The following is a 13,809-nucleotide window of genomic DNA, read 5'->3' as shown; positions in this document are numbered from 1 at the left end:
GTGAGGCTACTTCGCGAGTAGTTCCTAGAGAAGAATGGGCGGCCACACTTTATGTCGGTCTGCCTCATGTCTAAATAGCAGCGTGTTCCGTGAAGGTGTCGCGGACCGGATTAAAATAGCCTAGTCAGCGAATCAACAATCAGAGAAAACTGCGCTGAGAACGTTGTAGGCGGATATTAGACCTACCAGCTGTTGGTCTAGACCAGGGGTGGGCAAACTTTTTGGCTCAAGGGCCACATTGGGTTTTGAAAATTGGCTGGCGGGCCGCACATCCCACCCCCCCACGACACACGCATAAAAAAATACATTTTTTATAGCCTATAATTTAGTATGAAAAGTATGTTTTAAAATACTGCTAATTTGTTTTAAAAATACTGCTAATTTTATGCTGTTTAACAAATGTATAAATTGTGCACTGTCGCTTTAAGACAGTCGCTTTAATTCACGTTTATTTCTCAATGATCTTCTGCCTGCTCTGCTATGGCTAGTGCTGTACCTACGGCTGGGCCCTCTCACAGTTTTTAAATGGTCAGTAGTGGGAACTACTGTTGCCTTCATGATTTCCTTTTAAAACTTTCTTATAAGGAGATATCAATTATCAACAATCACAAGACAGCTGGAACCTGCGGCTCTCTCTCCCTCTCGTGAGTGCAGACGCGTTCCCAATTAAATGGATTGCATAATGTTCACGTTAGATCTTCTGCAAAGGAGATAACTAAGAGTTAACTTAGAGATAACATCATGTTAAACTATTTAACATGATGTTTTGACATTGACATTGTAAACGTTATCTAAGGAGAGTGAAAAGCAGTTTGCAGTAAAGCTAACCAACGTCGTCTCTATCGCAGGAAAAAAATAGCGAGCAGCCTGATAACTAAATGAAATGCTCGGCGGGCCGGATGAAAGTGCTTGGCGGGCCGGATCCGGCCCGCGGGCCGCAGTTTGCCCACCCCTGGTCTAGACATATGTATGCCTTAAACTCGTATCCTGTCATTTAGAAACAATGCTGTGGTCTAGTCTAGTCATCAACAAAAAAAGAACGGATTGCAAAAAAAAAGAATGGACTTGGCGTGACATTTCTTGCGTGTGCGTGAGAGCGTGAGATGGGTGCTGAAAGCGTGAGTGTCACACCAGATGCGTGAGAGTTGGCAACCCTGATGACCTTTGACCCCGAGCCGTTCTAGTCAGTAACCATTAGACTGTAAAATGAAGGAGAAAGAAGAAAATGTGCTGCCTACAGTAGATCATTGATTGTAACATTTACTTTAAAATAATGGCCTGATGGTGTTGATAAAAATAAAGTATTGATTAAAATAAAGTCCTCTGCAATGTCTGCAGCAAGGATTTTGCATATCACCGGAGTTTGTCAACTCTAAAGTCGCACATCAATGCAAAGAAATAGTGTTGACATTGAGGGGAGTGTTTTTTTCATTGTGTCCCCTAGGTTATATCTGTGGCCTGAAATGCCTTGTATGTGAAAAAAAACTTCTTCCCGAAGTACTTTTGAATTTATTTCCTCAGCATATTAGGTCATATCATATATTATTATGGCCATTATTTGAACAGTGAAAATAATAATAAAAGAGTTTTTGAACTTTAAGGTCACTAATGCTGATTATTCAATGATGTATTTGAATTTAAATATTTAAAATACTTTCACAGCAAAAATGATATATGCGATTAATTTAGATGAATTAATCACAGAGTATGTAATTAATTTGATTACATTTTTTAATCGATTGACAGCCCTACTAATTATCAAACAGTTTTGTTTACGGATGGCTGCAATGCAACTCTAGATGGTCCAGATGGATGGAGTAATGGATGGTTGATGAATGGCCACCATGTCCCAACAAGGCTAAGACATCAGCGAGGAGGTGGCGAAGTCATGTTTTGGGCCGGAATCATGGGGAGAGAGCTGGTAGGCCCCTTTGGGGTCCCTGACGGTGTGAAAATGACCTTGGCAAAGTATGTAGAGTTTCTGACTGAGCACTTTCTTCCATGGTACAAAAAGAAGAACATCATCTGTATGCATGACAATGCACCATTTCATGCTGCAAAGAATACTATTGGGTCATTGGCAGCTACGGGCATAAAAGGAGAGAAACTCATGGTGTGGCCCCCATCTTCCCCTAACCTCAACCCTATTGAGAACCTTTGGAGCATCATCAAGCAAAATATCTATGAGGGTGGGAGGCAGTTCACATCCATGCAGCAGCTCTGGAAGGCTATTCTGACATCATTAAAGCATAAACTCTCCAAGAACTCACAAGTTCAATGGATGCAGGAATTGTGAAGGTGATATCAAGGAAGGGGTCCTGGTACCATGTAACTTGGCCTGTTAAGATGTTCTTGATTGAAATAACTTTTGATTTAATTTATATGACCTCGTAATGCTGCAAATTCAACAAATGACCATTTTTAGTTCTTTACAACCTATAAAATGTCGCATAATAATTTGGAACAGTGCATTTTGAGTTTTTTATTTTTGAAAAAAATACTGTTATCATTGGGAGGTTTGTTCAATAAAATTACTGGTTTGCCTACTGGTTATTGCTTCGGGTTTGTAACTGAAAGGTTGCCAAACCCCTCACTGCTGGGTCATTCCGTGTCAAATCACCCAGTAGCTGGCAGGTCACCCTCTCCCAAAAAATCTGAAAAAACTCACAGGTGTTTGTAGACCAAACCTATGCATAAATCTTAAATAGTATATATGTATCACTAATGGTTCCAAAACTACAGCCCTTTGAAGTTTCAAGTCATTTTAAGCATCGTGGTGAACAATCCTTTTTGTTCAACTTCCAACATTATTGGCTCTTTTGGTATTTCACACACATTAGTGAAACTATGTGAATAGAAGTACATTTTCCTGTTGAATTTAACAATCCAATCAAATCAGGTGTATCTTGTGTAATTCCCCCTCTGCAAAGCTCTGAAAATGGCTATAAATTCATTATGTGAACAAACATCACCACCTTTGAGGGCTTCTCATTCAAAAAGTATGTGACACAAATTCATCAGATTTTTTTCCCACTCATGTATGGATTATAAGGCCATGTCCATGCATTAACTTTGGTTGTTAACATTATCACATTGTCAGAGCATTTTTATTAAATTGGGCTTGATTTTCAAAAAGCCTGTTTTCATCTTCTCATTTTACCACGTGGACAGTAAACAGGATTTTTTTAAATTTTACCATATATCATTCTGTATGTGAGGATCATCTGCCCAAAATGTGGGCTTGTTGCTGAGTTTCTTCATTGAGATAAGATTTTTTACAAATATTGTCTATAAATCCACTGAATTTGTACTTTATCTGCAGTACCACTTTGCACCACATGTGGTGCTCTTTTAATACAATGGAAGTCAATGGAAGAGTAAGAGAGTCACTTGTTTGCTGCACATATCCAATCTAAACACACAGTTTATGGTTCATATGGTTCAAGTAAAAAGGGGTTTCTAAAATTCAGTGCGTTGTCAGATGCATAAAAATCAATACTAACGATTTATCATCTTTTTACAAATGCCTCTTGGATGCACGAGTCCTCAAACCTTGTTATGAATACTTGTGATGAAAACACACATGGTCATCTTCATCAAGTGAAATACCTTGAAAAAATAACTGAATTTTAGAAACCCATTGTTTCTTGAATATGTTCCTTTATGACATTCATTTTCCAACTTCTTTCCCAGATCACATGGAGACAAAGCACTGATCTCCATCTTGATGCTCTTTGTCTATGTATCACAGAGGACTGCATCCCATGCATATGACGATGGATATAGACTTTGCCTAACCAGTTGGCTAGTAATTATTAAAGTACTCACATAGGCAATGATAGGTTAAAGCTGGTGTAGAAAACTCATTACAAAGATGGTAATTATGCTAAATCCTCTTGCTGCATGTATGATGACCAGTCAGACTTATGTGTGTATAATTTACTTGATCAGTTTATTTTCTCTAAATAAGATTTATGTATGAGTAGTATGTTGTTCATGTTGCAATAATTATTTGGACCAATTCAACTATGAACCATAAACTGTGTGTTTAGATTGGATATGTGCAGCAAACAAGTGACTCTCTTACTCTTCCATTGACTTCCATTGTATTAAAAGAGCACTACATGTGGTGCAAAGTGGTACTGCAGATCCAGTACAAATTCAGTGGATTTATAGACAATATTTAAAAAAATCTTATCTCAATGAAGAAACTCAGCAACAAGCCCAAATTTTGGGCAGATGATCCTCACATACAGAATGATATATGGTCAATTTTTTAAAAATCCTGTTAACTGTCCACGTGGTGAAATGAGAAGATGAAAACAGGCTTTTTGAAAATCAGGCCCAATTTTAAAAAAATGCTCTGAAAATATGAAAATGATAACAACCAAAGTTAATGCATGGACAGGACCTTATAATACATATATGTGTAGGAAAAAAATCTGATGAATTTGTGTCACATACTTTCTGAATGAGAAGCCCTCAAAAGTGATGATGTCTTTTCACATTATGAATTTATAGCCATTTTCAGAGCTTTGCAGAGGGGAAAGTACACAAGATACGTCTGATCCGATTGGATTTTTTAATTCAACAGGAAAATGTACTTCTATTCACATAGTTTCACTAATGTGTGTGAAATACCAAAAGAGCCAATAATGCTGGAAGTTGAACAAAAAGGATTGTTCACCACAATGCTTAAAATAACTTGACGTTTCAAAGGGCTGTAGTTTTGCAACGATTAGTTATCCAGATATACTATTTAAGATCTATGCATGGATTTGGTCTACAAACACCTCAGATTTTTTCGGAGAGGGTCACCTGCCAAATTGTGCTGAAATTGGGTGATTTCACACGGAATGACCCTGCTCCCCGAGCGCCACTGTAGCAAGGCAGCTCACTGCTCTGGGTTAGTGTGTGCTTCACCTCACTGTGTGTTCACTGTGTGCTCTGTCTCTTCACTAATTCACGGATGGGATAAATGCAGATACCAAATTCCTTGTATACACAAGTATACTTGGCCTAGAAACATTTTACTGTACACATCGTCAAATGCCAATTAAGGGGACATCGTACATCTAGTTACATTATCAACTCCAGTTATTTAACCAAGGTAGTACTTTAATAACCAGGCAAATATGTTGTTGGCAATAAATTACTACATTATGGTTCAGAAATATTATTCTGTTGTTAAAAAAAGCCAAATTTGTATGTGTTATTGGCTGCTACAAGCCCTGTCACTACCCTAATTCGTATATATCTTTAAGGAAATCTTATTACCTACCCATATTGCTGGGCAGCATGCACTTCTTCCCCAGGTAAAAGAATGTTGCCATGGTAACTATGCAGTTGATGATGGTACCAACACGTGCTGGATATGCCACCACAACCAAGCCCAGTAGGTCAAAAAACACCATGTTTCCATGGCGATATTCAGAAGCATCAGCCAACTTCTCAGACATAACCAGGTGCTTAAGTACGGCTAGGATATTGTCCCCTGCCAAGCCAAAGGATATGAAGAGCCACACAAACATAGATACACATGTACATGACAAAACATCAACGTGTCAAATGTATTAAATACAAGAGAACACAAGCATCAAAAACAGTTTCCTACCCGAAACTAAAATGTTGCCAGGTTGGTTATCACCTACAGCAGTGGTTCCCAAACTACGGCCCGCCACCTCATTTTGGGTGGCCCCCCAAAACATGTCCGTGGTATATAGCATCCGGCCCGCATGGCAGTACGACATCATCAAACTATAACCTCTGTAATTCCCCCATTCATTCTCTATGGCGAGTCTTAACAGTACACATGTAACATTCTTTTTGTCCACTGGTGGTTGTTTTGGTGCTGTTTTGCGCTTGCCATCGAAAACGGAATGAAATGTACTGTATAGTAGGCCTACCTGCAAACAATGTAAGAGGCCTATGCTAACTGCATCAGTGCTCAAAGTATTCTAAAAGTTTATCAATTAATTGTTAATAACTAACTAACTTCTATTCAAGTCATATTTCTGGGACTTTCTGGGATAATTATTTCTGTTTTTTATTCACTCGTTCAAAAGTTCTCATCAGGTGAGTGAAAGTTAGAATGGTGGTCATTTCAGATGTTTTTGCCAGCTCTCAAAGTTTGAGAACTTTAAATTATTTGTAGGATATTGCTTGTTCACAACTTGAGCTGTGTATGCAAAGACACAGAGTTTACACATTTTTAATAAAATATACTTTTGGAACTCCCTGCTAATACTTTTGGCAATGCTAAAGTCTTTTTATTAGTATTATTTCATTTGAGCTACATTTTACACTGATATGGCATGATGGCAACATAAACACAGCTAACAATGGTATTAAATTGCAGTAGCCTTAAATTGCAGTAGATTAAATGTAATGGGATATTCAACTAAGGTAGACTGCTGTTGTTCACAGCACTAAGCTATTTATGGTTACTCTTATACTCCGAGTCTCTGGCCCTCTCTTTGAGCCAGGCATAGTGAGCTGGCCCTCGGAAGAAAAAGTTTGGGGACCACTGACCTACAGTGCTTTTTCAAAGTTCTCAATATATCTTTTTAAATCTCAGGGCCCTTGGAAGTCTACCAATGAAGTGTGGAGCTACTTTGAGCCTCGTAAATGGTGTAAAACAGTGATTTATTTGCATGGCTAGGCCGATACCCGAGGCACCCCCATCGAAAACCTGTTGGTAGCATTGGCTAACTAGCACCAGATTTCGGAGTGCAGGGGACAAGCCGAGATGAGCTATGAGACAAAAGTTCACACTCGGTATCATCACACACTTTAGGTCAATATCACACTGAACTTCTTCTTTAAGTATCTATGCAAGATCATTAAGATCAAGATATATTCAAGATATCATATTTCCCCAGCTGTAAACAGCATATTCAAAAACCAGATACAATACACACTCTCTCACCTGCTCTCTGGATGGAGTCTGTCAGGATTCGGTCTGCTGTATCATACTTGGTGTGGTAAATGTAGCCATTCTCAATGAAAGCCAGATCTATGCCTGAGGACAGTAAAGGATACAAAAAAAAAAAAATAACTGTGTGGTGGAGAGAAGGTTATGTGGGTAGAAAGAGCAAAACCTTAAAACATTTTAAATGTCAGCTTTAGCACTGAATGATACTCATACCTGGAATATTGCCAAAGTCCCTGTAGATACGGAAGTCTGTGTCAGAGGGGATCACGCCACTCTGAAACACCTCCTGCCCTACCACAGAGGCAAAAGGATGCTTGGCAGCATGGACATAGGCTTGCACTAGCCAAGGATTCTCTGGCCCTGTGAAATTCCAAGTCATGGGTCAGGTTAATCCTGCTATTACAGTTGCATCACTATGACGGATAGTCAGACAAGACGGATGACCGGGCTGACCGGATGACCGGACAAAACGGATAGACGGACAAGACGGATGACCAGGCTCTGTAAATTTAAGTTTTCCGAGGTGACTAATTTTTTGCGGCGTGTGTCATGTGTAGGTGCGTCACATGTAAACATCTACATGTCACATATAAACAGCATTCAGGCTTATCATGAAACGGAGACCTAAAAATAATCAGTTCCTCCCTGTGAAGTTCGATCCTTGACTTCCTGACTGACAGGACTGTGTACAGGCTGGGTAACATCATCTCATCCACTCTAACACTCAGCGCTGGTGCCCTTCAGGGATGTGTGTTAAGGCCCCTGTTGTACTCGTTGTACACTCATGACTGTATGGCAACTCACACCTCAAACCCCATCATTGAAGAGAAACTATGCAGCACTGACAATTTCTTCACTGTTTTCTCGCTTTTTGCTTATTTTTCGCTGGCTCTGTCTTGACGAATGTCTGAGAAACTTCATCGCTACCTTGTTCTAGCCTGTGCCTGGCGTGTATGTGTATTTAAATGCAGTAAAGCAATTCGTATCACTCGTTATATTCCCTGACACTGAGGCCGCCGGCCCAAAGTTGCAAGGGTGGTTTTTCCACTCACAGGCGCTAGAGCAGGGGTCTCAAACTCCTTCCCCCGGGGGCCAAATCCGGTCCGCATCCGGCCCAATTCCGGCCCTCGACGTATGTCAAAATACTACAAAGTCACCCGCGATAGGAACTGATTTGACCAGGATACTTTATTGTAGGCCTTGTGGTTATAGGCTAGTAATAGTTTACTATTGTTGGTAGCCTATACAGTACATCTTAGGTGTTTTCCTGTTAATTTGTATGTGGGTAATATGACAAAAAAGAAAGTAAACCTGCCCAAATATGTTCATCCAGTATTTACTGAAAGGTGCATAATTTGAGGTGCTTGCCATCCAGTGGCAAATTAGATAAGGTACATTTACCCCCTTCATAAACTTTTATTTATACTCAAAGATTTTTACATTTACAGTAGGACTTTATCTCTGACCACTTTCAAGCCATGGCCTTTTGAAATTTTGATATAAAAATCCAATGGTGTTGCTTTATTAACCCTGACGCCTAGTTTGCCAGGTTTAAAAAAGTTATGAGAGGAAAATATTTTTATTTGCTGTGAAACACACACATGTATGTGTGTGTGGGCGTGCGTGTCTTTTAGTATGTGTGTGTGTGTTTATGTATATTTAAATTTTGAAATTTTGATATAAAAATCCAATGGTGTTGCTTTATTAACCCTGACGCCTAGTTTGCCAGGTTTAAAAAAGTTATGAGAGGAAAATATTTTTATTTGCTGTGAAACACACACATGTATGTGTGTGTGGGCGTGCGTGTCTTTTAGTATGTGTGTGTGTGTTTATGTATATTTAAATTTGTGTGTGTGTGTGTGAATATCTGTTTGTGTATGTGTACATTTGTTTCTGCATGTTTGTGTCTGTGAAGGTGAGTGTGTATATGCGTGTGTGTGTGTATGCCGGAATGTGTGTGTGTGTGTGTGTGTGTGTGTGTGTGTGTGTGTGTGTGTGTGTGTGTGTGTGTGTGTGTGTATATGTATGTGAATAGGGCTGGGACGTGGTCACGTGGTCACGTGACCCCTACCGCAGATCTGAGTTCGTCACTGCTATCACCTCAAAAAATACCCAGTCCATATCAGTTTGAATCCTACCTCACAGGATGCTCGTTTAATGTATCATGGCTTAGAGAGCTGTCCGCACCTCACCATCCCACCACAGGCTTCTCCCAGGGCTCAGTACTGGGCCCCCTTCTCTTTGCTATCCACACCACTTCTTTGGGGCAGATTATTCATTCAGACAGCTTCTCTGTTATACAGATGACACACAGCTTTATCTGTTCTTTCCACCTGATGACCCCTTAGTCTCAGCACGGACCTCGGATTGCCTCTCAGACATATCTACATGGATGAAGGCACACCACCTCCAGCTAAACCACTCATAAACCAAACTGCTGGTCCTCCCAGCTAAACCTTCTGCTCCCACCTACTCGAATGCCCTCCTACAGGCATATATGCTACCCCCCGACCGTTGCGCTCTTCAGACAAACATCGTCTAGCTCTGCCACCGGTACGCTCAGGTCAATCCAAACTTTTTTCATCTGTTGTTCCTCGTTGGTAGAACGCACTACCAGTTCCTACTACAGCAGGGACATCCCTCTCCATTTTCAAAAAACTCCTGAAGACCCAGCTCTTCAGAGAATATCTTCTCTCGTAGCACTACTTACAACTAGCTAATTCTAGCACTTACCACCTGACTTGACTGTATAAAAACAGCACTCACTGATGCACTTTTCCCTATTGTACTCTACCTTAATGAATTGTTTTAAATTGTTCTAGAATTGTTGAGAGAATTGTTTTAAAAGCGTTAAACTGTTTACCAGGTTGTAAGTCGCTTTGGCTAAAAAAGCGTCAGCCAAATGTAATGTAATGAGATATCCAGCATGATGTTTTTTCCCCATTGAGATCTGATGTGTTTTATTTTTTAAAGTGTAAACTTTTTTTGAGCAGTGTATAGTAAGAGTTAAGGTTTGCTCAGAAAGAGAAGAAGGTAGAATAAGAATTTATTGATGATGTAGGTAGTTACTTCAATTAACCAAGATATAGAATAATTGGCTTATTTTCTTACACATAGTGGCCATATTGGAATCTTACCAGATTATACTTGATGCCTCATATATTATTGAGGTTGTCATGTGATAAAATGACTGTTCAAAAAACTCTGAAATTGTTTTTGAATGATATTTCTATCATGAATAACAATAGAGATGGTCTATATTTTCACATTTGGTATCCGCCATATTGGATTTCAAAATGGCCAACATCAAGTTTGTTTGGAAATCATGACCCTAAAAATTGAGTGTTAGAACTTAAAATACTTTTTTATCTTGTTTAATTTTGAAGTTGTATCAACAATTCTATTAAGAATGGTAGCCATATTTGAATTCAAGATGGCAGCCACTAGGGGGCGCTATGTGTTGGGGTCCATTTCAATTTTTGATTACAAGGGGTAGTAGTATAACTGTGCCAAGTTTCATGCTTTCTGCAAAAACTGAACGATTCCGGTGCTTAGATAGATAGATAGATATACTTTATTGATCCCCAAGGGGAAATTCAAGGGTCTCAGTAGCATACAGACATCACACACAACATGCACTTACAGCAGAAATGTTAAACATAAGTATAAGTATGAACATATAACTAAACTCCACTGTACAATAAAGACAGTAGAAGATAAGAAAACTAACAAAACTAAATACACTATATAAATTAAATTTAAAAGGTCCAATGTGCTTGAGGGTGATCAAGCATAAGACGCTTGTAGTGACAGGGCCGGGACTGGTAAGGTGCTCAAGGGAGTGAGTGTCATGGTGAAGGTGCAAAAAGTAGTCCAACCATAGTCCTTTAGTTATGTGTGCATGGCAAGGTGCTCAAGAGAGTGAGTGTCATGGTGAAGGGGCAAAAAGTAGTCCAACATTAGTCCAACAGTGCAACAGTGCAAGAATAAGGTCTAGAGACCAGTATTATACTATGGACAAATAGGAGAGTAAAGTATAATGTAGACAAGGTAATATAAAAAACTATGTCAGTGCAAGAACAGGTTGAGGTAATAGGGTTATAGCCATTGATTCATTCAGTATTGTAGCAGAAGCCTGACCCGCAGCCATTGATCATGTGTGCTAATATAGCATGAAAAACAGTGTAGCAGTAAAACAGTAGTGAAAACATTAGGCTGTGGACATTAGTAAAACAGTAGTAAAACAGTAGTAAAGCAGTAGTGGGCAGTCAGTACTGAAACATGGAGAGGGTGGAGAGGCAGCCAGACTAAGCAGAGAAGTCTCTCTCTCCTCTTCCCTTTAGTGAGGCATTGAACAGTTAAATGGCCCTGGGGACAAATGACTTCCTCAGCCTTTCAGTTGTGCATGGCAGTGAGCGAAGTCTCCAGCTGATCAAGCTCTTTTGCTTTTTAATAGTGCTGTAGAGTGGATGACATTCATTGTCCAAGATGTTGATCAGTTTGTTCAGGGTCCTTTTGTCAGATATTGACGTGATGCACTCCAGTTCAGCTCCCACTACAGAGCCAGCCTTCCTTAACAGCCTGTCAAGTTGCCCAGCATCCTTCTTCTTTGTGCTTCCTCCCCAGCATACCCCTGCATAGAAGAGGACGCTGGCCACAACAGACTAGAAGAACATCCTGAGGAGCTTGCTGCACACATTGAAGGACCGCAGCCTCCTCAGGAAGTGCAGCCTGCTCTGTCCTTTCTTGTAGAGTGCATCAGTGTTGGCTGACCAGACCAGTTTATTGTCCAGGTGGAGACCCAGATACTTGTAGGTGCTTACCACCTCCACATTGACCACATCAATGGAGACTGGTAGCAGAGCGGGCTTAGACCTGCGTAAATCCACCACCATCTCCTTGGTCTTTGAAGTGTTGAGTTGAAGGTGATTGAGTTTGCACCAATGCACAAAGTCCTCCACCAGGCTCCTGTACTCCTCCTCTTGCTCGTCCCTGATACACCCCACAATTGCAGTATCATCAGAAAACTTCTGCATGTGGCATGACTCGGTGTTGTAGCAGAAGTCAGATGTGTACAGGGTGAACAGGACTGGAGAGAGCACAGTTCCCTGTGGCGCTCCGGTGCTGCTGATCACAGTGTCAGAGAGACAGTTCTTCAGTCTGACGAACTGTGGTCGCTCGGTCAGGTAATCTGTAATCCAGGTTACCAGGTGAGCATCCACACCCATCTGCAAGAGCTTGTCTCCCAGTCTGAGGGGTTGGATGGTGTTAAAAGCACTTGAGAAATCAAAGAACATGATTCTCACAGCACTTTCCCCCTTGTCTAGGTGAGAATGTGTCCTGTGTAAAAGATAAGTGATCTTCCAAGCATCGTCCACGCCCACTTTCTCCTGGTAAGCAAACTGTAACGGGTCTAGTGCATGGTGTAACTGGGGTCTGAGCATACCTAAGACCAGTCGCTCCATTGTTTTCATCACATGTGATGTTAGAGCGACAGGCCTGAAGTCATTAAGATCACTGGGGTGTGGTTTCTTGGGGACAGGGGTGAGACATGTCTTCCACAGTGCTGGAACTTGTCCGAGACGTAGACTCCAGTTGAAGATGTGCTTCAGTGGCTCCCCCAGTTCAGCAGCACAGGCCTTGAGCAGCCTTGGACACAGTCTGTCAGGCCCGGCTGCCTTACGAGGATGAAGTTTTTTTAAAAGATAACTTACTTGATCAGCTGTAATGATGGGGGGGATGAGGGGAGTGGAGGGGGAGGAGGAGGAGGAGGGGTGCTTCTAAGAGGGTTGTCGTGTGGCTAGAGACTGATGGCCGTTGGCTGAAGCCATTGTTGCCGCACTACTCGTGGTCACCATGTGGGGGAGAGGTGTGATAGCCTGATCAGCAGTGATGATGGAGGGTGGGAGGGGAGGGGAGGGGGATAGCATCTGGGGTCTGTGTGTCTGATGGCTGTTGACTGAAGTCGTTGTCACCTTGTTGTTCGTGGTCGCCATGTGGGGGATGGGTGCAATATACAGTGATGGTGGGGTGAGTGTTGCACTGGTAATGAGGTGGGGTGGGGGCTGGGGGATGACCACCTCCTTGATGTCCCCATCAAGGTTGCAAGAGTTTTGGACACCTCAACAGGCACAGGCAAGAAGGCACCAGGCGGGGGGTGATGGGGGCTCAGATCGTTGGATGTCCCCGGGATGCAGAGCTGGAGAGACTGGGAGACTGGGAGGTGGGGGTGGGGCGGGCACGCAACCAAGAGCAGTACCTGGAGCTGGTGCAGGGCAATCGAACCTGTTGTAAAAGTGGTTCAGCTGGTTCGCCCTGTCCAGGTCTCCCTCCACAGAGCTGCTGCTCTTCTTAAGGCCAGTGATGGATTTCATACAGTCCCACACCTCCATGTTGTTTTCTTGCAACTTCTGTTCCATCTTCCTTCTGTAGTCCTCCTTAGCCTCTTTCAGCTTATTCTTGAGTTCCCCCTGTACTCGCCTCAGCTCTGCCATGTCCCCCTCCTTAAACGCCATCTTTTTCCTATTGAGAAGGGTCTTGACATTACTGGTTATCCAAGGCTTGTTATTTGGATAGCAGCGTACAGTCCTTGTGGGAACAACAATGTCCATACAGAAGTTCAGATAGTCAGTAGTGCAATGTGTGACCTCCTCTAAGTCCTCTCCATTCAGTAGCACACTCTAGTCAGTGGACTCAAAGCAGTCTCTCAAAGCCTCATCCGCTTCCTGTGTCCACTTCCTGAAGGTGCGCGTGGCAACTGGTAGCCTCTGAACTTTTGGCTTGTACATTGGCTGAAGATGAATGAGGTTATGGTCCGACTTCCCCAGTGGGCGAAGGGGGGTGGCACTGTAAGCATCCCTCACGTTTGCATACAT

At 41.7% G+C, this 13,809-nt stretch overlaps 1 protein-coding gene across 4 annotated transcripts in view; it reads right to left on the bottom strand.

Moving 5' to 3' along the window:
- The window catches only part of ermp1 (endoplasmic reticulum metallopeptidase 1), a 129,824-nt gene that overhangs the window by 76,220 nt on the left and 39,795 nt on the right, over positions 1-13,809 (bottom strand). For 3 of the 4 annotated variants that reach the window (XR_012986829.1, XM_076284892.1, XM_076284893.1), the window contains exons 5-7: positions 7,148-7,294; positions 6,929-7,021; positions 5,282-5,494 (exon numbers count right to left, since the gene is read on the bottom strand). Coding sequence is in view for 3 of the 4 variants with exons in the window: in XM_076284892.1 (XP_076141007.1) it covers positions 5,282-5,494; positions 6,929-7,021; positions 7,148-7,294 (453 nt within the window). In the remaining variant the exon portion in view is untranslated. The remainder of the gene's footprint in view (positions 1-5,281; positions 5,495-6,928; positions 7,022-7,147; positions 7,295-13,809) is intronic. The other variant, XM_076284894.1, reaches the window with a different exon arrangement.

Source organism: Alosa pseudoharengus, unplaced genomic scaffold (assembly GCF_046254945.1).
Source record: "Alosa pseudoharengus isolate Yale_2024_CS ecotype anadromous, Long Island Sound unplaced genomic scaffold, YU_APseudo_1.1 YU_APseudo_1.1_scf_14, whole genome shotgun sequence".
In the NCBI taxonomy this organism is placed as follows: Eukaryota; Metazoa; Chordata; class Actinopteri; order Clupeiformes; family Clupeidae; genus Alosa; species Alosa pseudoharengus.
This window is presented reverse-complemented; position numbering and strand designations above follow the sequence as displayed.